The sequence below is a fragment of the Salvia splendens genome, chromosome 16 (genome assembly GCF_004379255.2).
Source record: "Salvia splendens isolate huo1 chromosome 16, SspV2, whole genome shotgun sequence".
Classification (NCBI taxonomy): domain Eukaryota; kingdom Viridiplantae; phylum Streptophyta; class Magnoliopsida; order Lamiales; family Lamiaceae; genus Salvia; species Salvia splendens.
The window spans coordinates 18,737,854-18,760,131 of NC_056047.1; the positions used below are offsets into that span (position 1 = coordinate 18,737,854).

The window sequence follows — 22,278 nt, forward strand, 5'->3', positions numbered from 1 at the left end:
CTCCCTCCATCCCTTATTATTCGCCCTTTTCATTTTTGTTTGTAGATTTGTGATTGATTTGTTTAATGTAATTATATTAGTATTTTAAGTGTAACAAGAACTCAGAATCACTTAATTAACTATAATATATAAATTAAATACCTTAAATTTTACTTAAAATAGAAATATTGTAAGTAGTTTGAGACGAGCCAAAATAGAAAAGTGCGATAAATATGTGACTGGAGGGAGGACTTAGTATTTGAATACTATGACAAAAATAAGTTAAAAATAATGCGTGTTAGAAAAAGAAGCACCTGCGACAAAAGTCATACAAATGATGCGACAAATAGAGTAGGCTAAAAATGATTTAGGACAAAATAGTCATTAATTAATGTAGAAAACTTTGAGTTCTGATAACTAAGTTAGGTGCGACTTTGCTATCAAGGCAAGTGATCATCTCCCTAAGCTCATCTTATTAGCAGGAGCTTACATGAGTTTGGTGATGTTGTTGTGCTAGTTACTTAAAGAAAAAGGTTCTTGATTGATTTCTCTTTGAATGATCATGATTCATGAACACATAGTTTTGTTTGCAGTAGTTTCTTTGAATTGCTGAGATAGCTTGATGATGGAGAATGATGAGGGAAAAAGGATTCATTCTGATTCACCAGAAAAGGTATAGTAATAAAAAATGATTCTTGATTTCCACATACAAAAAATACTCACTTATACTTTCAGGGTGCTGCTGGAAAACCTCCTGAGCTGACGTGGCAGAGGAAGCTCAATCATACTTCTCCTCTACCCAAAGAGTACTCTGTTAGAATTGGAGAGATTTTGAATTTGGTGAGCATCATTTCCTTCCCCCACACCAGCTAGTGTTTGTAGACATAGAATTAAGATATTTTTGCATTTGCAAACTGTTGTTTAGTGTGATTATTAACAGTTGATTTGTGTAAGCTTCCGTTGGGAGTGAGGTTGTTCCGGCATATTAAGGAAGAAGCAGACAAGGGAACGGTATAACTCGTCTAGTAACAAACTTACATTGCTTTGATTTTGATTACTTTGTTAATGAATAGCTTCTTCTTTGTTGATCCAGCCTTCAGTAGTCGATCCTTATCATAAGCGCCTGCTCACGTGTTGGCATGGCGTTCCTTTAGGTGGCATTGGGTAAATATTGCTCCTGAATTAACAAGATTAGTTCAGTAGTTGGTGTTCAATGTAGCTTCTTTTTACCTACTTCAGGTGTGGAAGCATTGGGAGAAGCTTGAGAGGCGAGTTCCAACGCTTTCAGCTCTTCCCGACAGTATGCGAAGACACCCCAATTCTAGCAAACCAGTTTTCAGTAAGTACCTCTCCTTAGGAATAGCATCATGTTTACTTGACGATTTCTGTTGTTATTTAGCAAATATATGCAATAAAACTGGTGGTTTTATTTGGCTGTGTTCTAGGCTTTCATTTCACGCTCGAATGGACGCCAATGTAGCACAGTTTTGTGCTCCACAAGTCCAACAACTATAAAGGGGTGAGCCATACAGTTTACACCATTACTTCATCGAATTTTGTTGTGTCGAGTTAGCTTATAGCAAGTGATGGGTTCAGAAAGGAGAAAGGAGAGGGCATTGAATCATGGGACTGGAACCTTGATGGAGAGAAATGCACCTATCATGCTTTATTTCCAAGAGCTTGGACAATATATGATGGTATACTACTATATATCTATCTATCTAGCTTCCAAATTTTGTTACTGTATTTTTATCCTCTGCTTTTGATTCTAATATGCGTATAGGTTTACCTGATCCGGAGATCAGCATCACCTGCCGTCAGATCTCACCATTTATACCGCATAACTATAGAGACAGCAGCTTCCCCGTTGCTGTATTTACATTTACGGTATGTGAAAGCCTCAGCCTCTAAACTATCGTTTTTGAAACGTACTGTTGTGGTAATGTTTTTTCAGATCTCAAACTCAGGGACGACTTCTGCTGATGCAACACTGCTTTTCACATGGGCCGTATGTTATCGCATTTCTTAATAAACTCCATCACAATATGACCAATTGCTTTTCCAACTTAAATTTATTGCATCTGTTGTGCAGAACTCGGTGGGAGGAGATTCCGGATCTAGTGGTGGCCATCTTAATGAAAGACTCATGTATAAAGTTTCCCCTACGATTATATGCAAATTTGTGTATATACTCGTATCGTGACTGTTGAAAATTTCTTGCAGGATGGAACGAGGCGTGCATTGTGTGGTTCTGCATCACAAGTAAGTTATGTTCTACTACTACTCTAATAATTTTAACAAACTTTGTAATGCATACAACATGGTGTGATTATTTCAGCACATCAGATCAACGCCCTCCCGTGACTTTTGCTATTGCTGCTCAGGAGACAAACGAGGTTCATGTGTCGGAATATCCTTGTTTTCTGATATCAGGGACTACTTCACAGATGATGACAGCAAAAAAGATTTGGGAAAATATTAAAGAGGTCAGTTGTTGTAAGCTTAAGCAAGAGTGCAACATCTAGCTCATTTATTCAACTATAATTTCTCTTTTTTTTTTCAGCATTGTTCCCTGGACAGAATTAAAGATGATGCGAAACGATTACCTTCACAAGTAGGTTCATCCATTGGAGCTGCCTTATCGGCTTCCGTGAATGTTCCACCAGGTTCGTCTAAAGCTGTAACGTTTGCTTTGGCATGGGACTGCCCTGAAGTAAGATTCTCAAGTGGAAAGACTTACCACAGGTTAGCGAATAAACAAGATAATCCAAATATTCGCTCTTTTCGCTGAAATTTGCATTGCTCGTCTGCAGAAGGTATACAAAGTTTTACGGTGCTAATGGTGATGCTGCAGCGAGAATCGCATCAGATGCTCTTCTAGGTAATATCTGATCTTTGCATACTTCAATTGGTGAAGTTTATCTCTGCTTGAAATATTAATTTTCAAGTGTAGTTCCACAGAAGAGAGATCTTGTTATGATATTCTTGATCCAATCTAAATTTGTCTTGAATTAGAGCATACAAAGTGGGAGCACCAGATTGAAGAATGGCAAAGGCCAATCTTAGAAGATAAAAGGCTTCCAGAATGGTAAAATGAAACTTATTCTACATACTGCTTTATCGCGTATGAAACATGTACTAATGTGCGTATAAAACACGGTTTTCAATAGTATCAACGGGTATTTTTTCAATGATAGTTACTAGAAAAGTGAACTCACACCACAGGTACCCAATCACTCTTTTCAATGAGCTCTACTATCTTAATGCAGGGAGCACAATCTGGACAGGTATTTACATACATGACAAAATCGATATCCTTGTCAATAGATACATCGTCTCTTGAATCATTCGCATTCCTCTTCTGTTCTTGCCAGATGGATCCTTACCAATCCAAAACCTCTCCTGCATTCTGCAACAGAGATTTTCCATAGGCGAAGAATCTGTGGAGTTTAGCCATAAAATAGATAACGATATGTCGAGTAATATCCTTGAAAGAATGAGAGCTGTTGTGGAGGATATGCAACCTCCATTGACATCAAATTCAGCTTTTGGACCTTGTTTGCTGGCGCCCGAAGAAGAGAATGTAGGGCAGTTTTTATATCTAGAAGGGATAGAGTATCACATGTGGAATACTTATGATGTCCATTTCTATTCGTCTTTCGCTATGCTGATGCTGTTCCCGAAGCTGGAGCTGAGCATCCAGAGAGACTTTGCCAAGGCGGTGATGATGCATGATCCGCGCAAGATGAAGATAATGAGCGACGGTACAATGGTTCCAAAGAAAGTTATTGGTGCTGTCCCACATGATATTGGGCTTAACGATCCGTGGTTTGAGGTCAACGCGTATAACCTCTTTAACACGGACAGATGGAAAGATTTGAACTCCAAATTTGTTCTCCAAGTGTACAGAGATATGGTTTCCACCGGTGATAAGAGTTTTGCAAGGGCTGTTTGGCCGGCAGTGTTTGTGGCCATAGCCTTCATGGATCAATTTGATAGAGACGGAGATGGAATGATTGAGAACGAAGGCTTCCCTGACATGACATATGATGCTTGGACTGTTACAGGAGTGAGCTCGTATTGTGGAGGGCTATGGGCTGCAGCGCTTGAGGCTGCCTCAGAAATGGCGCGCGAGCTTGGCGATGAGCCATCTGCTGAATTCTTGTGGTTCAAGTTTGAGAAGGCGAAATCTGCGTACGAGAAGCTATGGAATGGTTCGTACTTCAATTATGACAGTGGTGCAGCCAAGACTAGCGCGTCGATTCAAGCAGACCAGCTGGCTGGGCAGTGGTACGCTAGGGCGTGTGGTCTTTCGCCTATTGCTGATGAGCAGAAGGTGAGAAGTGCCCTTGAGAAAATATACGAGTTCAACGTTATGAAGGTGAAGGGGGGCACGTGTGGCGCTGTGAATGGAATGAGGCCTAATGGAGAAGTGGACACATCGGCTTTACAGTCTAGGGAGATTTGGACAGGGGTTACTTATTCAGTTGCTGCTGCAATGTTGCAAGAGGGTATGTCCGATATGGCATTCAAGACAGCTTCTGGTATCTATGAATCTGCATGGTCTGAAAATGGTTTTGGGTAAGTCACACACTGATACAGACTAAACATAAGAACTCAGCCCAAAAGACTAGCATGTTATGAGAGATAGCTCATTTTGTCTATATACCACACACCAGTATATAGTTCTCATACCTGATGTGGGGCATTGAGTCCATAACACACACACTAATAACATGTACACATGTAAACTAATTTGTTAGTGATTTGGCAGGTTTTCATTCCAAACTCCGGAGGGATGGGGGGCGGAGGGAGAATACCGATCGTTGTGTTACATGAGGCCGTTGGCGATATGGAGCATGCAATGGGCCTTGTCGAGTGTTCAAGTGTCGGGTAAACGGGTGACGAGGAGTGGTGATAATGAAATAAAGAGGCATGCTGGATTTGAAAGGGTTGCAAAGCAGCTCATATTGCCCAAACAAGAGCCTTCCAAGAGCTGGACACAATTGTTCCATGAGTTTCTTTGCAGAAAAGTGTTTGTGTATCTTCCATCATAAGATACTCACTCAACTGTCTCTAATTATGAAAAACTCCTTGGTCCTCCTGCAATACCAACCATGTACACAAATAATTGAGTTATTTAAATTGCTGTGACAATTTGCAAAGGGTAGTTATATAACATTGTTAAAACAATATAATATTATACTCCACTTATTTTTGAATAATTACACATATTATGAAGGGATGCCCATATAAACTATATAATCATATCAAGTGATTGATGTCTTTTTTACCATTGTTTTGCAAAAATGATGATAAATAATTAAAGTAAGAGAAAGAATAGTAAAGAAGAGAGTTTCTTCTACATTATTCTCTCTCTTACTTTACTTTACTTTATTCTCACTTTAACTATTTATTATCATTTTCTTTAAATACGTGCCCGAAAAGCGGTTGAAATGAGACGGAGAGAGTATAGTATTACATCTATAAATATCACAATTTCCCACCTCGTTTCATCATCCATTTATTCATCCTCATTCTATATTCTCTTCCTGCATCTCTCATTTGTACAATGAATAACAATCTTGGTGGTCTGCCATATTCCATGACAACGACAACTCAATGCCTTTGTCACATATTGTTTCTCAAAGGGATGGATTCCTGGTGGTTCGCCAATGAATTCCATGAGTTCAAAATGCCTTTATCACATAATATCATAATGTCTTTCAATGAGATGAGATACCATCGTTGTAACAACATGGGATGCTAATGTGATGGCAATGACCTTTGCGTCGATGTAATTTTTATCGTTGTGTTTTCAATCCATGTTATTTTCTTAATACTTTACAATTTTATTTATTTTATACTTTGATATTTGTAAAAATCATGGATTAAATATGCCCGGTCAATGGATTTTGACCAAATAATAAATGTGACGAGACATTTAATTTTGTGAAATTAAATGACATAGCGTCGATCTACATTTTACATAGGTAAATGTAGTATATTCACTTTCTCAAATCCGATTTCCGGTGAGTGAGAAATAGTGGATTAAAGTTGGGCATAATTAGCTTTTAATTAAAGCTTGGAGATGGAGCTTAGGGAATAATTAACTAGTGTTAATTATCCCACATTGGAGGATTAACACATCTTTAATGTGTATAAATTAAGTGACTTTATGTTACTTAATAATTATAGTGGACCAAGATGGGTGAAAGAGCCCACACGCGCGCACACGCGCGCGCCGCCGCCGCCGCCCGCCCGCCCGCCCGAGCCCGAGCCCGTGCCCGTGCCCGTGCCCGTGCCCGTGCCCGTGCCCGTGCTCGTGCTCGTGGTCGCGGGCCTCGGGCGAGCCCGATCCCGATCTCGATCTTGATCTTGGACTTGGACTTGGACTTGGACTTGGATCTTGGCAATTGGTCTTTGGGTGGTCTTTGGGCTTGGTGCTTGGCCCAAACTATTCTTTTTGGACCACCGCCGAATCAGCAATCCAAGTGGCTTGACACGTCGTCAAGCGAGGCACAGTCACGGTTGCCACGTGAGAAATCCACACGCTCCACACACGGATGGCACACTCCTGCCACACGTCTGTAACCGACGTCGGTTACGAATTGCCATGATGACAGCCATCATGGCTGTTGACCCCCTGCAGTGGACTGAGCCTATAAATAGGCCAGCCATTCCATGCATCACTACACAATTCAAAAAGCATTCTGCATCATAAGCTCTCTCCCTCTCCCTGCATAGTTTTTTCTGTCGAAGCTCTGCCCTCTCCTCCATCCAGTTCGCCGGAGCTCTGCTGATTGCGGTGCTGCATCAATAGAGACGTAGCCGTTTTACCTTTGGGGACGACACGCCAAACCGAAGAGCACTACCGGGGCGTATCTCGTCTTGCGGGAAGAGGCCTCCTCGACTCGGCTAATCACACTGGTTTAGTAGTTTCGATTATACGTTGTATTTTTAAGTTCAGTTCTTCCTTTCCTTTCTTTTGGGTTGTATTACGCCCGGTAGTTATCTTTGTAATCCCAGAAACCAACAATCGCAAGACGAGATAACTTGCCTTTGAAGGAATTTGGACTTCTAAACTGAACTAAAACTTTCGAAATATTAAACACCTTTGCTGGAGATGTCTACCGACTCCAACACCGCCGCTGCCACCACCGCCGCCATTCCCTCCACCATGGCGACCACTGGACCGGTCAACACTTCATCGATTCCCTCGATGATGCCAACTCCTGGCTTCCCAGCCGCTTCATCCACCGTCCCTTGGGTTTGGGACAACCCCTTCGGGGCGTCCACTGGTTCCACCTTTGGTGGTTCGGTTGGTTCCACTTTTAGTGGTTCCTTCGGATCCTTTAATGGATCGAGTGTTGGTGCCTTCGGGCTCAATACTAGTGTTGGATCTTTCGGGATCAACACGAATGCTGGGGCCTTCGGGTCTCATGCGGGTGCTAGTCCCTTCGGGGCTGGTACGACCATGGCGGGCTCTATGCCCAACATGAATGGTGGGGGCTCTATGCCCAACCAAGTTGTTGGCTCCTTCGGGGGCAACGGAATTGGTTCCTTCCAAGGACCAACTGCGGCACCTTTGGCACCAAGAATGATGCCACCTGCCGAGAAGCCACCAAAGTTTGGAGGATCTGACTTCAAGCGGTGGTACCAGAAGATGTTGTTCTACTTGACAACATTGGGCGTCGCCAACTTCCTCACGGAGAACGAGCCGCCCACACCAAGCGACCAAGAGACTAGGCTCGAAGTCATGGCAGATTATGAAGCTTGGAGGAAAGGAGATTACCTTTGTAAAAATTTCATTCTAAGTGCTTTAGATGATAGTTTGTACAATGTATACTCCAATGTAACCACATCTAAACAAATGTGGGAAAACCTAGAAAAGAAGTATAGCATAGATAATGCTGCAGGGACGGAACAAGTTGTAGCATCCAAGTTTATGGACTACAAAATGGTCGACTCTCGACCCGTCATGGAGCAAGTCCAAGAGCTCCAAATGATCATCCACTCATTAGTGGCTGAAGGGATGACCTTGCCCGATAAATTCCTAAGGTGCACGATCATTGACAAGCTCCCTCCAAGTTGGAAGGACTTCAAGAGTTATCTCAAGCACAAGCGAAAGCAGATGACCCTTGAAGACTTGATCGTGAAGTTGCGCATTGAGGCCGACGTGCGCAAAAGTGATCAGAAGGCTAAAGGCTTCACCCCAAATGAAGCCAAAGCCAACCTGTTGGAGCGGGGCGGTCCCTCCAACAAACGCCCTCGCCCAAACCGTCCAAATGACAAAGGGAAGGGAAAGCAGCCTTCAAGGAAGTTTGAAGGCGACTGCTACAAATGTGGCAAACCGGGCCACTTTGCCAAAGACTGCCGCAGTAAGAAGAAGAAGCCGGCAGCCCACGTCGTTGAGAAGGAGTTCAAGGACTGGGATGAGAACGACCTCATTGCAGTGGTCACTGAAGAGGTTAACCTTGTTGATAACAAGGGAGGCTGGTACATCGACACCGGCGCTACTGCTCATGTTTGCTCCGACAGGAGCAAGTTTGCCTCCTACACTGCTGTTGAAGGGAGGAAGATCAACATGGGGAATCAAGCATCGTCCGAAGTCCTCGGCGTTGGCAACGTGATTCTCATGATGACGTCTGGCCTAACTATCACTTTGAAGGATGTGCTGCATGTCCCGGACATCCGCAAGAACCTAGTGTCAGGATCAATACTAGTTAATAAAGGGTTTAAACTTGTATTTGAGTCCGATAGGTTTGTCTTGTATAAGTTTGGAAAATCCATCGGAAAAGGTTATGTAACCGATGGGCTTTTCAAGCTTAGTGTAGCAACTCGAAGTGTTGCGAAGCCATTGGCCAATAAGAATAAAGCATCTACTTCCTCTTATTTGATTGAGTCTTCAAATTTGTGGCATTGTAGATTGGGACATGTAAATTCAAAAGCCATTAAAAGATTAGTAAATTTAGATTTACTAAAGGCTAATGAATTGGATATCCAAGATAAATGTGAAATTTGTCTTGAAGCAAAAATGACTAAGTTGCCGTTTCACTCGGTTGAACGAAGCACAAAACCCCTTGAATTAATTCACACGGATGTATGTGATTTAAAGATGTTGCAAACTAGAGGTGGTAAAAAGTACTTTATCACTTTCATAGATGATTGCACAAGATATTGCTACATTTATCTTTTAAGAAGCAAAGATGAAGCAATAGAAGCGTTCAAAAATTATAAGAACGAAGTTGAGAATCAACTTGGTTGTAAAATCAAAATGATTCGAAGCGATAGAGGAGGCGAATATGTAGCCCCGTTTGAGGAGTTATGCAACGCAAGTGGTATAATTCATCAAACAACTGCTCCATATTCACCACAATCTAATGGTGTTGCAGAACGCAAGAATCGAACTCTAAAAGAGATGATGAATGCACTGCTACTCAGTTCAGGATTACCACATAACATGTGGGGGGAAGCTGTTTTGACAGCAAACTATATCTTGAATAAAATCCCTCTCAAAGGAAAAGATGTTACTCCTTATGAGTTGTGGAAGGGAAGGAAGCCATCCTACAAATACCTCAAAGTGTGGGGGTGTTTGGCAAAGGTGATGGTTCCTCCGCCCAAAGAAGTTACAATCGGACCTAAGACGGTTGATTGCATCTTCATTGGATATGCACTTAACAGTAGTGCATATCGATTTGTTGTTCACAAGTCTGAAATATCGACTATCACAGTAGGAACAACAATTGAGTCGAGGAATGCTGTATTTCTCGAAAATACCTTTCCTTGCAAAGATAAGGAAAAGGTATCAACCAATTCTGAGACAAGAATTGAAGAAGCCACTAGTTCTAAACAAGTGGAAGAAGAAGCCACTAGTTCTAAATCAACAGATGCGGAACCTGAATCGCGCAAGCGTGCAAGGCCCGATCCAAAAGATACAGTACTAAAACGTGGTAATAGAGTCAGAACACCAAAAACTTTTGGTCCTGACTACATTGCTTTCATGTTGGATGAAGAACCAACATCGATAAAAGTAGCCTTTGCTGGCCCAGACGGGCTGCATTGGAGAGAAGCTGTTCAAAGCGAAATTGATTCAATTTTGCTAAACCACACATGGGTGTTGGTTGATTTGCCCGAAGGTGCTAAACCTTTAGGATGCAAATGGGTTCTTAAAAGAAAGTTTAAGGTCGATGGAACAGTTGATAAGTATAAAGCCCGATTAGTAGTAAAGGGTTTTAAACAAAAAGAAGGACATGACTTCTTCGATACCTATTCACCTGTAACAAGGATTACATCTATCCGGGTGCTTCTCGCTATTGCTGCATTGCACAATCTCGAGATTCATCAAATGGATGTAAAGACCGCGTTTCTGAATGGTGAACTAGAAGACGAAATCTACATGGAACAACCCGAAGGGTTTGTAGTACCTGGACAAGAGAAAAAGGTATGCAAGCTCGTGAAATCCCTATATGGATTGAAACAAGCGCCATTGCAATGGCACTTGAAGTTTGATAATGTGATGTTATCAAATGGGTTTAAAATCAACGAGTGCGACAAATGTGTCTACATCAAGAGCACTAATAACGGTCATGTTATAGTGTGTCTCTACGTTGATGATATGTTAATCTTGGGTAGCAACACTCAAGTAATTAACGATACAAAGGCCATGTTAAAGAGAAACTTTGACATGAAAGACATGGGTCTAGCCGATGTAATTCTTGGAATGAAGATTCTAAGAACGAATGATGGAATCATCTTAACACAATCACATTATGTTGAGAAGATATTGAATAAATTCAAAGCCTATGATGGCGCGCCGGTTAAGACTCCAATTGAACTCGACGTTCACTTGAGCAAAAACAAAGGCGAGCCCGTTGCACAAGAAGAGTATGCACGGGTCATCGGGTGCATTATGTACTTGACTAATTGCACTCGACCTGACATTGCTTGTGCCGTGAACAAGTTAAGTCGTTACACGAGCAATCCAAGCAAAGAGCATTGGAGAGCTCTTGTGAGGGTTTTGAGATATTTAAAACACACTCAAAATCTTGGGCTACACTTCTCGAGATACCCCCCGGTGCTTGAAGGGTACTGTGATGCCAATTGGATATCCGATAATAGAGACTCACTTTCAACAAGTGGATATGTCTTTACTATTGGGGGTGGTGTTGTATCGTGGAAATCCACAAAACAGACCTGTATAGCCCGATCAACAATGGAATCGGAGTTCATTGCCTTGGATAAGGCTGGTGAGGAAGCCGAGTGGCTTAAGAACTTCCTTGAAGACATTCCATGTTGGTCTAAGCCAGTGCCACCAGTGCTGATTCACTGCGATAGCCAAGCGGCTATTGGAAGGGCAAACAATGGTTTCTATAACGGTAAGTCTCGACATATACGTCGACGACATAACACCGTGAGACATTTGATCACAACAGGGGTGATTACAATTGACTATGTGAAGTCAATAGATAATCTAGCGGATCCGCTAACCAAAGGGTTAAACCGTGATCAAATGAATAAGTTGCTAGAGGGAATGGGTTTGAAATCCACAAACTAAAGAATTGTCATAGTGGTAACCCAACCATGATGACTGGAGATCCCAAGAACTTGGTTCAAAGGGACAACTAAGCTATGAGAGTTCATGAGAAACACTCAACTATATCTATTCCCTAGAGAGCAATAGAGTGTTGGAGAGCTTGCCTCGTGGTAAAGGCTAAGTCTATGACTTTTAATGGTTCTTAAGGATCTCAAAGAGATGGAATTCTCAAAGAGACCAAGTATGGCAAGGTACTTGACTAAGAATCACCTACGTAAGTGCGAAGTGTGGTCGCTTCATAAAAAACGCACTTATGAATCCAAAGTGGTGTCCAAGACCGCAATGGACACAAAACGTGAGAACGGATGAGGTTGAGGTGTTTAAGTGTTAACACCATTGTCTCGGTGCACGCCGTGGGGGATTAGTTCAAAGCATCGCGCTACTAAGCCGCCTGTGTATCCGATGGTGTCGACTATGGAGGGTTCAAAGTCAACAACTACCTATCCTTATGCTTATATACCTCGCGAGGGTTGAGCTTGTGTCTGCATGCATATGCATTCGGCTATTTCCACTCATGTGGGGGATTGTAAAAATCATGGATTAAATATGCCCGGTCAATGGATTTTGACCAAATAATAAATGTGACGAGACATTTAATTTTGTGAAATTAAATGACATAGCGTCGATCTACATTTTACATAGGTAAATGTAGTATATTCACTTTCTCAAATCCGATTTCCGGTGAGTGAGAAATAGTGGATTAAAGTTGGGCATAATTAGCTTTTAATTAAAGCTTGGAGATGGAGCTTAGGGAATAATTAACTAGTGTTAATTATCCCACATTGGAGGATTAACACATCTTTAATGTGTATAAATTAAGTGACTTTATGTTACTTAATAATTATAGTGGACCAAGATGGGTGAAAGAGCCCACACGCGCGCACACGCGCGCGCCGCCGCCGCCGCCCGCCCGCCCGAGCCCGAGCCCGTGCCCGTGCCCGTGCACGTGCTCGTGCTCGTGCTCGTGCTCGTGGTCGCGGGCGCGGGCCGCGGGCCTCGGGCGAGCCCGATCCCGATCCCGATCTCGATCTCGATCTTGATCTTGGACTTGGACTTGGACTTGGACTTGGACTTGGATCTTGGCAATTGGTCTTTGGGTGGTCTTTGGGCTTGGTGCTTGGCCCAAACTATTCTTTTTGGACCACCGCCGAATCAGCAATCCAAGTGGCTTGACACGTCGTCAAGCGAGGCACAGTCACGGTTGCCACGTGAGAAATCCACACGCTCCACACACGGATGGCACACTCCTGCCACACGTCTGTAACCGACGTCGGTTACGAATTGCCATGATGACAGCCATCATGGCTGTTGACCCCCTGCAGTGGACTGAGCCTATAAATAGGCCAGCCATTCCATGCATCACTACACAATTCAAAAAGCATTCTGCATCATAAGCTCTCTCCCTCTCCCTGCATAGTTTTTTCTGTCGAAGCTCTGCCCTCTCCTCCATCCAGTTCGCCGGAGCTCTGCTGATTGCGGTGCTGCATCAATAGAGACGTAGCCGTTTTACCTTTGGGGACGACACGCCAAACCGAAGAGCACTACCGGGGCGTATCTCGTCTTGCGGGAAGAGGCCTCCTCGACTCGGCTAATCACACTGGTTTAGTAGTTTCGATTATACGTTGTATTTTTAAGTTCAGTTCTTCCTTTCCTTTCTTTTGGGTTGTATTACGCCCGGTAGTTATCTTTGTAATCCCAGAAACCAACAATATTAAAATAAAATAATATGAAAAAAAATAAAATGTTTATTGCAGATTTTCTAACTAAAAAAATGCTAACGTGATAGAAAAGAAAATGAGACTGATTTTCATGGTCTTATTTCTAATGTCATACTCTCAATAATTAGAGGCAAAAAAACGACCCGCATACTTATAATTATACTCGGTCTATTTCCTAAAAATTGAAATTCTATTTTTTAAAGTTTGTTTACTAAAAATAAAAACTCTCCGTTTTAGTAAATATACTCCACAATCAACTAACACTAGTTTCACTATTTTTTTTCTTCCTCTATTACTTTATCAATTTTGCATTAAAACTCATGTCATTCCAAAGTTTCTATTCTTTGAAAACAAATGAAGTATTTAAAAAAAAGAATTTAAAAATATATCCCATTTTACAAGTTTGAGTTTATAGTAGTAGAATTATCTCCAATGGTATATTAGACTACTTATTTTTAGATTTACACAAAAACAAACTTAAAATTTTTTTTAAATTTTATGAGTATTAAAGTAGTCTTCCTATAATATAAAGAATATTCTTTTAAATTTGAGTTTAACGTAAAATAAATTCGTGACATTTATACTAAAATAAGTTTGAATTTTACTTAAGAGCATCAACAGTGGTACGGAATTCCCGGCGGAATTCCCCGCGTAATTCCCAAAAACACCTCCTGCCACGTCATACGGACTTCTCACTGCACTGCCACGTCATACAGAATTCCCACTGCACAGTGGCGGAATTCCCTGTGGAATTCCCGAAGGAATTCCCACAATAAAAAATTCACAAATTCATAAATTAAACAATTTTCGGAAGTAAGAAATTTACGGAATTAAATAGTTGACACAAATAGGGAAAAATATTCCATTAATAAAAAAAAGTACATTTCACCAAATTAAAAATTACATTTCAATAATACCCACCCCCACATCAACGACAACCCCTCCGCTGCCATACTTCTTCAATAATATCGTTCTGGAGTCGAACATGGACTTGTTTTGGCGCATGTCGGCGAATGCACGGACTCGATCGACATCGTCGTGGGGTATCCCCATGCGGACATTGCCAGTGGCCACACCGTGGCTTGGACCCGCAACATCCGCGTCATCGTTGGTCCAATCAGTCAGTGCTGGACCTTCATCTTCGACAATCATGTTTGGCATGATAATACATGCGTACATGATGTCGGCGATGCTGTCAACATACCACAGTCGTGTGGGACCCTTCACTGCCTCCCATCGGGCCTGTAGCACCCCGAATGCCCGCTCCACATCCTTGCACGCTGCTTCCTGGCGACCCGCAAAATATAACTTCTTTTCATCTGTTGGGCACCTGATCGTCTTCACAAAGACGGGCCACATAGGGTATATACCATCCGCCAAATATAGCCCATGTTGTGCTGGTTGCCGTTGGCGACGAAGTTGACGGCCGGACCAACGCCCATGCACTGGTCGTTGAAAAGGGGCGACGACTGGAGGACGTTGATGTCGTTGTTCGACCCGGCTACTCCAAAATAGGCATGCCAAATCCACAGCCGGTAGTCAGCTACCGCTTCAAGGATCATCGTGGGATTCTTGGCCTTGAAACCAGTAGTGTACATCCCTTTCCAGGCAGCGGGGCAGTTCTTCCATTCCCAGTGCATACAATCTATGCTGCCTAACATCCCCAGAAACCCGTGCTGATTCCCGTGCATATCCAGCAGAGCCTGACAATCTTTGGGGGTAGGCTTCCGAAGATACCTATCCCCGAATATCTCTCTAACGCCCTGACAAAAATACTTCAGGCAGTCGCGCGCAGTCGTCTCGCCGATGTGGAAGTACTCGTCGAACATGTTGGCCGAACCTCTGTATGCCAACTGTCTAATTGTGGCAGTGCACTTCTGAATCGGCGTGTGGCCGGGTTTACCAGCCGCATCCTCCAGCACCCTAAAATACCCGTATCGACGCTCCAAAGCGTCCACGATACGCATAAAGAGCGGTCGATACATCCTACACCGTCGCCGGAATAGGTTCTCCCCAAGCCGTGGCTCCGGCGCAAAGTAATCCTCGTACAACCGCCTGTGGGCAGCGAGGTGATCCTGGGGCACTATAGTGCGACGATGGATGGGTCGAGGCACCGCCGACGCCGAGGCAGCTTGTTCCTCCCTCTCCACGGCCTCCCACACACGTGCGTGTATCATCCGCATCATGTGTTCATAATGCCACCACCACCACTACCACCACCACCACCACTACTACCGCTATCACTACCACTACTGGCCATTACGGATATATAAAAAAAATTTAGAGAGTGAGAAACTTGTTAATACAAGTGGTGCGAATAAAATGAAGTTCAACGGGATGTATATATAGGAACCGAAAAAAACATTTATGCATTAAACGGGAATTCCGCGCGGAATTCCGCGAGCGTCAACGCAATGGCGGACGTCCGCACGGAATTCCCCGCGGAATTCCGCAGAACGCCGCGGAACTGCGAATTCTTTAGCGGAATTCCATATCCGTGGAAGGGACGCACAATGGCGGACGTCCGCCACGGAATTCCCGTACGCCGGTGGGAATTCTACGTGGACGTCCGTCATTGCTGATGCTCTAAAAGGTGGGCCAGTATACTTCTAAAAATTATAAAACTACCGGAATACCCTTGCAACAAAACCCTAATGCTTAAAACTATAAATAAAGCTGAAGAATTGAGTGCAATGCCAACTCTGAGAGAGATGGGGAAGAAGGAGAAGGAGAAGAAGAGGAAGACGGAGAGAGCTGAAAACACAAGGGCCTTGCAAAACGGCGTTCTCGATTCAAACGAAAAGCGTTCCAAAAAGAAGCGGAAAAACGTAGGTGAAGTTGAAGAACAGCCATCGCCAACTGAAACACCCACCATTACCGTTGCTCTTCCCGGCTCCATAATCAACAACACCCAATCCCTCGAACTCGCTACTCGTGTAATCTTCTTTTATTCCTTCAAAGCTTACTTTTTTTTTTACTATAATCGAAGTTCTGTTAATGAACTCATTGTTTTTTTGGTTCGAACTTGTTTCTAATTGAGGCTTCGTATTCTATTAAGCTTTTACTCTTTGATTAACTGATTATATTGATTGAGTTATTTGAGAGAATTAATGCGGTTTTTTTGGGATTTGCTGTTCCACTTTTGATTGCATTCCTCTGTTTTGCACTATGCTTACCGAGATGAAATTCGATGGAAGTGATTCCTAACATTTTATTTACAATTAAATGGAAATGTGACTTTGTGTAGTGATCTTGTCATGTATCCTCTCTTCTGATTTTCAGTTTTTACTTCCTTGCAGTTGGCTGGGCAGGTTGCACGAGCTGCTGCGATCTTCCGAATCGATGAGGTTCGTCTCTGCTTAGTTTCTCTATCGTGAAATCAAAGGCCATTTTGAATTTCATACCTATTTTGTGGATTTTGTTTCTGTTTTTTTTTGTCTTTTAATGACTGAAGTCTCGGAAATACCCAGACAGGTCTTGAAATGTGCTTCCAACTTCAAAATTTGTGTTCTCGCTTTGTTAACAGGTGGTTGTTTTTGATAGCAAGAATACATCGGATGATACTTCAACTGACATAGTCGGAGATGATTCAGGCGATAATGATAGTGGTGCTGCTTTCCTTATGAGAATATTGAGGTATCTAGAGACACCACAGTATCTGAGGAAGAGCCTTTTCCCAATGCATAGCAGTTTAAGAGTTGTGGTGAGTATCTGATAGCATTATGTTCGTCTGGGGAAAAAAGTATACTCTTACAGTGCTCGTTAATACTTAAAAACATTTTTTTGTGTGTTTTTGCAGGGTTTGTTACCGCCACTTGATGCCCCACATCATCTGCGCAAGCACGAATGGGCTACATACAGGGAAGGTAGCATGCTATAATCCTCTATAAAAGTTGATTTTTTGCACACTGCTTTCCTGTTAGTTTGACCAGTATAGTTGATGTTGTTTTGCAATGTAGTTGTGATATTTAATTGATTTTTGAACTATTCTGATAGCTTGCTACTCGTACTCATATTCTGATGGTTCCATAGTGTGGAGTTTGTGGACGATCGTAAATGTTTGTGTATGTGAAACATTCCCTACTACGTTGATTTCACGGCTCTTGCAGTCACTGTAGTAAATCATCTTTCTATACAGTGTGTACAAATGATTCACTTGTTTGGTGCAAAGTTTGGGCATATGATGCCTTACACTTGATCTCTGAAATCTCAGGTAAGTTTCCTGTAGACATCTTGAATTGCTGATGCCCACAACTTTGCACCTCTCTAAGCTGTTCAAGAGTTGGATGTCAACAATTGGATTGTTTCATGGCCAATAGAAGTTATTAATATCATCCACATGTTTGCACATAGTCGAACAGATTTAAATGCATTGATTTTTCTTTGGCATGTGTTCATCTGATTTACTTATATCTTTAGCCATGTCTGGCTCTATATTTCTTATAATTTGAGTTGGGCAAATGATGGCTTACACTTGATCTCTGAACTTCAGGTAAGTTTTATGTAGACAACCAATTTCCTGATGCCCTCAGTTTCTTTGAACATCTATTGCTTGACACTACACTTAATAGTCAAGATTTATTTTATTTTCTTGTTTTCATCACTTGGCACAGAAAATGTAAAAGGCTTATCTTGTTTAACTAGAGAGTGCACATATATTGTAGGTATTGCACGAGAAAAGCTAGAGCAAGGTTCTGCAGGGACGCTTGTTGATGTGGGTCTCAGCAAGGTATAATTCATTTGTTGATAACCATTCCTCCTTTCTTGAATCCCCATTTCCATTTCCACTTAAAGGTTTATTCACCACAACAGTAATTTATTTAATTAGAGGACTTGGTATTTATAGGAGTATATGTTTCCTGCAAGGTCTTTGATCATTTAAAAATTTATAGAAACTCTACTTCATCATTACAAATGAATGTTCCCTGTGGTGAGAAAACACACAGAAGGATTAAATGACTAAGCTTTTTCACTACAAAAGTAGCTTAATTTGCTGGCTTATTAGACCATATTGGTTGTAATTTGAAGACTTTATTCTGCAGAATATCAAGGTTGATCAAGTTCTTGAACCTGGAACGAGAGTAACTGTAGAGATGGGGACAGACCGTAATCTGGATGCAGGTCAGTAAAACCTTTCTAATTCGGACAAATTCATTCAAGAACAATGAGTTCTATGGAACACAAAATTTTCAGGTCCACGGAAAATTGTCCCTTCTTCAAGGCCTCGAGATGAAGGAATGTATTGGGGATATAAAGTGCGATATGCTCCAAACATCAGTTCTGTGTTCAAGAACTGTCCATACCAGGTTCTGTTTTTGTTTCAATCACCTTTTAATTTGTCTAGAGAGTAGAGTGTTAGATTGACTGAACTTTTTACTCTCCTTAACAGGGAGGATATGATCATCGGATTGGTACCTCTGAACATGGTTTAGTTATCAATTCTTCGGAGCTCACTCTTCCATCATTCAAGCACCTTCTGATCGCCTTTGGTGGACTTGCGGGACTGGAAGAATGCGTTGAAGAAGATGCAGCTTTGAAGGTATTTTCCAGCTCTGGGCTCAATTCTTTACCTTCTTTACACCCGCATTCACAATTTCAGTGGATTGGTAAAACGAATGGTTTTAGGGGAAAACTGTGAGGGACATATTTGACTCTTATCTAAATACTTGCCCTCATCAAGGAAGCCGAACTATCCGGACAGAGGTACGTACACCCTACCATTCCCCTTTCCCCTCTGAGCTGTTCGCCCTCCCATCTATTATGCCTACCCCTAAAATTGCTTGCCTGAAAGCAGGAAGCGATCCTTATATCACTCCAGTATTTTCAAGAGCCGATAAATCGGGTTTCACAGAAATATCAACAGCGAACCCAATGATTTGAACTCGGCAAATACAGCAAAATGGCGAGATTCTCAATGCTCTTCTACTGCAAGTTGCTAAGCCTTTTCATTGTTGAAGTTGGCCTTTCGATGCTGCATACAGGGTTGCACCTGGTCTGTCGATGTCTTGATCTCAGGATCGGTCGGATAATCGCACGATCTTCCAGTCAGGAGATCGCACCTCTCCTTTGCTGCTGTAACCAAATTGACTAGTCTGTTATCAATTGTACTTGTAAGAACCTCATTATTTGTAACTTGTAAGAACCTCATTATTTGCTGGAATTATCATCGAATATGTCAGGAAAATTTAAATTAAGAAAAAATATAGTTTTTGCATTTATTCACAAATTTACTCCAAGACTCCAACCCATAAGAACAAAAGGGTGTACTAGATACAGGAGAATGGGGTTTGAGACTGAATAGATTATGGTATTCTTGTTATTTAATTCATGCTGTTTAATACCACATCCTACAAGTGTTCAACTTAATAATCATGGCTACTAAATCATATTCAGGAATGCTAACCTTGTTCATGTACAGCAAATCCACTTAAAACCAACTAGGCTAATGTAAGCGTAGATATTTAAACACTAAGTCAGCTAACAGTAGTTCACATCATAGTCAGGTTGCTGAACTTGTAGATGCTCTAAATTTCCTCTGCATCCATGCTAACCGCCTCTCGCTTTTAAGAGATATGAAAGTTTCTCTTGCTGAAGGATTTTCAAATAAATCCAAAGCAAAAAAGTATACATTTTGATCAACACCTTGCATCTCGTCCAATATTCTTATACACTTGCTTATGGTGAATCGTTCCTCAGTTCTCATGATTGCAGCAGCTCTCATCTTTGAGGCTGCGGCGATCTCCAGCATAGCATCTCCTGTTGCCTTACGGCTTCTCTTGTGCCTCCCTGAATGAGGAATCACAGTATGGTGTTTATTATGGCCATCTAACATGTTTGCTTCCTCGCCAGACCCAGAAGAAACGTCCCCATCAATGAAAGTCCGGTCACCGGACATACTTGACTTCACAACAAACCAAATGAGGGAGGAATAAGGTTCCAGTTCGCTTCCAGAATAGCGAAGATGACCTGGAGCAGAGCAATGGTAGAATCCTCTTACATTAAAGCACCATAGCACAACAGATGAAAGCAGCAATTGACCTCATTAAAGGAATATCACAATGTTCAGTCAAATTTTGCATATATTTTATTTCAAAGGAGTGTAACAACCTATCCATAACCCTTCAGAACTAAATGCAGACATATGCATGGTTAATCTCAATTTGCTAAAAGGGAAGCGAAGGCTACTGGATGTATGTTGTTGGAGATGGGGCATTATGTGGAATTGATGGCTAAAATAAGCATGAAGGCTTCATACATGGTCAGGTTACAAACGAGAATGCAATCCGAATATCAGTAAGTAGATATAGACTCAATTTTCTCGGCTGGGATATACATATTCCAAATGTTCTCAGAATATAAACACTTGAGAAACACTTATCTCAGCGAAATAGTAAAACAAAATACAAAAACACAAGAGATAGATCATATAAGCACAGAATTCAAAAGAATGAATACTAAAGCATCTCAATTGGAATTCACAGTCAGGAAAAGTGCCAATTCAGATAAAAACAAAACATTTTTTGCCTCTTTTTTAAGGCTAACCATACTGATGAGGGTGGAAAGTCTGTTTGCAAAGTCCAGATTGATATCTACAGACATAACGAGATGCGTAAATTTTCAGTGACAGGAAAAATGCAACTGTTTCTATGATGTATGCAATATATTGTCAACTTGAAATGGCGAGTGTTAATTACAGAAGTTGGAAATTTTCAAGTGAGAAGAATTACCTCTTAGCAATTCTACAGAGATGCATCCTAGACTCTACGAATTGCATAAACCAGAGAGTAATTGGAGAAGGAGCCTAATCCTAACCAATTTCCGATCTCGAAGTGCAATATGCAGCAACAACAATAATGATTGTAAAATAGAATAAACGAAGAATGTAAGTAGATAGAGTCGCTGCACAGATACATGTAATTTTCGGTTAATTAATCCTGGACTGAAGATCGAGAACTACGCCATAGGCTATGAGCTAAGCTCGCGCCTCAAAGTTATAAGCAGACAATAATCAAATACAAAGACACATTCACAAAAAAGAGAAGATTAGGTGGAAATTGAAAATCAGAAAGAGCAGTTGCATAATGAAATCGATCATACAAAATTAATTTAGAAGAAACGAGTATGATCAAATAGAGAAGAAATAGAGGAGCGTAGGAAGGATTCAATCATTATTAACAGGGAGAAAATAGGAATACCTGAGAAAATGGAACACCACAGTCAGAACTGAAAGGAAGAAGATGAAGAAGAAGATGCGGAAAACAAATTAAAAGGGGCCTCGTTTCTTTGTTAATGGGCTGAGGTTGTAAAGTGGGAGCCCGAACCGAAAGCCCATCTTCTTAATCACCAATTGTTATATTTGGATTGGGCCTAATGGGACTTCCGATATTGTGGATATTTCACAATTGTCATTCTATTAATAGGCATTAAAATTCAATAAAATACTAGTAGTAGTTATTGCACTATTTATTAGGATGGTACTCTTACTCCTTTTGAATAAAATAAAAAAACTGTAAAATACAGAGATTAATTTTGGTAGATAGACAGAATTAAATTGAATATCATGTTTATTTTTCATGGATGTATTATAGGGATTCGTAATAATCAAAGCCCTAATATGAAGTAAGACAGTATTATTATATGGAGTAAATCATTATGATGAACGATAGTGTGTCTTAAGCATCGATTTGTCATAATTAATATTGGAAATGAAGAGGTGAATGGAGGCGAAGGTTCTGGACGAAAGAATGATTGAAAAGAAGAGCCATTAGAAATGAAAAAGAATGGTCGAAATTAAGTGAGAGGTGAAGCTCAGCTAGAAAGGAAAATTATAATCATGCATGTCTAGCTAGTGATGGACCATGTTTGACTATGATTGTGGGGAAGATGAAGCTCACATTCACACAAATATTCTAATATTCTTCAAGTACAAAAAGTGCAAATTAAATATAAATAATAATTCTAAATTTAAACAGCAATACATATTCA

General features: G+C 41.3%; 2 protein-coding genes, 1 long non-coding RNA gene and 2 other non-coding genes across 9 annotated transcripts; 4 read left to right on the top strand and 1 right to left on the bottom strand.

The window, feature by feature from the left end:
- Positions 1–360: 360 nt before the first annotated feature.
- LOC121772147 (non-lysosomal glucosylceramidase-like) lies at positions 361–5,204 on the top strand. Of its 5 annotated transcripts, none has more exons than XM_042169140.1 (19): positions 361–424; positions 576–652; positions 715–819; positions 934–990; positions 1,073–1,143; positions 1,219–1,318; positions 1,425–1,498; positions 1,576–1,676; positions 1,763–1,866; positions 1,934–1,987; positions 2,072–2,127; positions 2,203–2,241; positions 2,318–2,465; positions 2,543–2,724; positions 2,793–2,860; positions 2,995–3,067; positions 3,205–3,266; positions 3,354–4,560; positions 4,754–5,204. In XM_042169140.1, exons 2-19 carry the CDS (start codon positions 602–604, stop codon positions 5,034–5,036), a joined length of 2,835 nt encoding a protein of 944 aa, XP_042025074.1. In that variant the 5' UTR covers positions 361–424; positions 576–601; the 3' UTR covers positions 5,037–5,204. The 5 variants fall into 5 exon arrangements, with proteins under 5 accessions (XP_042025074.1, XP_042025075.1, XP_042025073.1 ...); XM_042169141.1 differs by having other exon boundaries at positions 372–424; positions 573–652; XM_042169142.1 differs by lacking the exon at positions 361–424 and adding an exon at positions 464–478 and having other exon boundaries at positions 573–652.
- A 10,761-nt stretch (positions 5,205–15,965) lies between these two features.
- Positions 15,966–19,487, top strand: LOC121772214 (putative methyltransferase C9orf114). The gene is made up of 10 exons (XM_042169223.1): positions 15,966–16,229; positions 16,593–16,640; positions 16,820–16,996; positions 17,093–17,159; positions 17,958–18,022; positions 18,336–18,414; positions 18,487–18,599; positions 18,683–18,832; positions 18,919–18,996; positions 19,088–19,487. Exons 1-10 carry the CDS (start codon positions 15,987–15,989, stop codon positions 19,166–19,168), a joined length of 1,101 nt encoding a protein of 366 aa, XP_042025157.1. The 5' UTR covers positions 15,966–15,986; the 3' UTR covers positions 19,169–19,487.
- LOC121773129 lies at positions 17,479–17,542 on the top strand. The gene has a single exon (XR_006044701.1). It is a non-coding gene; the product is annotated as a small nucleolar RNA snoR101 (small nucleolar RNA).
- LOC121773127 lies at positions 17,759–17,820 on the top strand. Its single transcript, XR_006044699.1, has one exon. It is a non-coding gene; the product is annotated as a small nucleolar RNA snoR101 (small nucleolar RNA).
- Positions 19,488–19,579: 92 nt separating the features above from the next.
- Positions 19,580–21,521, bottom strand: LOC121772215. The gene is made up of 2 exons (XR_006044288.1): positions 21,489–21,521; positions 19,580–20,259 (listed from the first exon to the last, which is right to left on the bottom strand). It is a non-coding gene; the product is annotated as an uncharacterized LOC121772215 (long non-coding RNA).
- Positions 21,522–22,278: the final 757 nt, after the last annotated feature.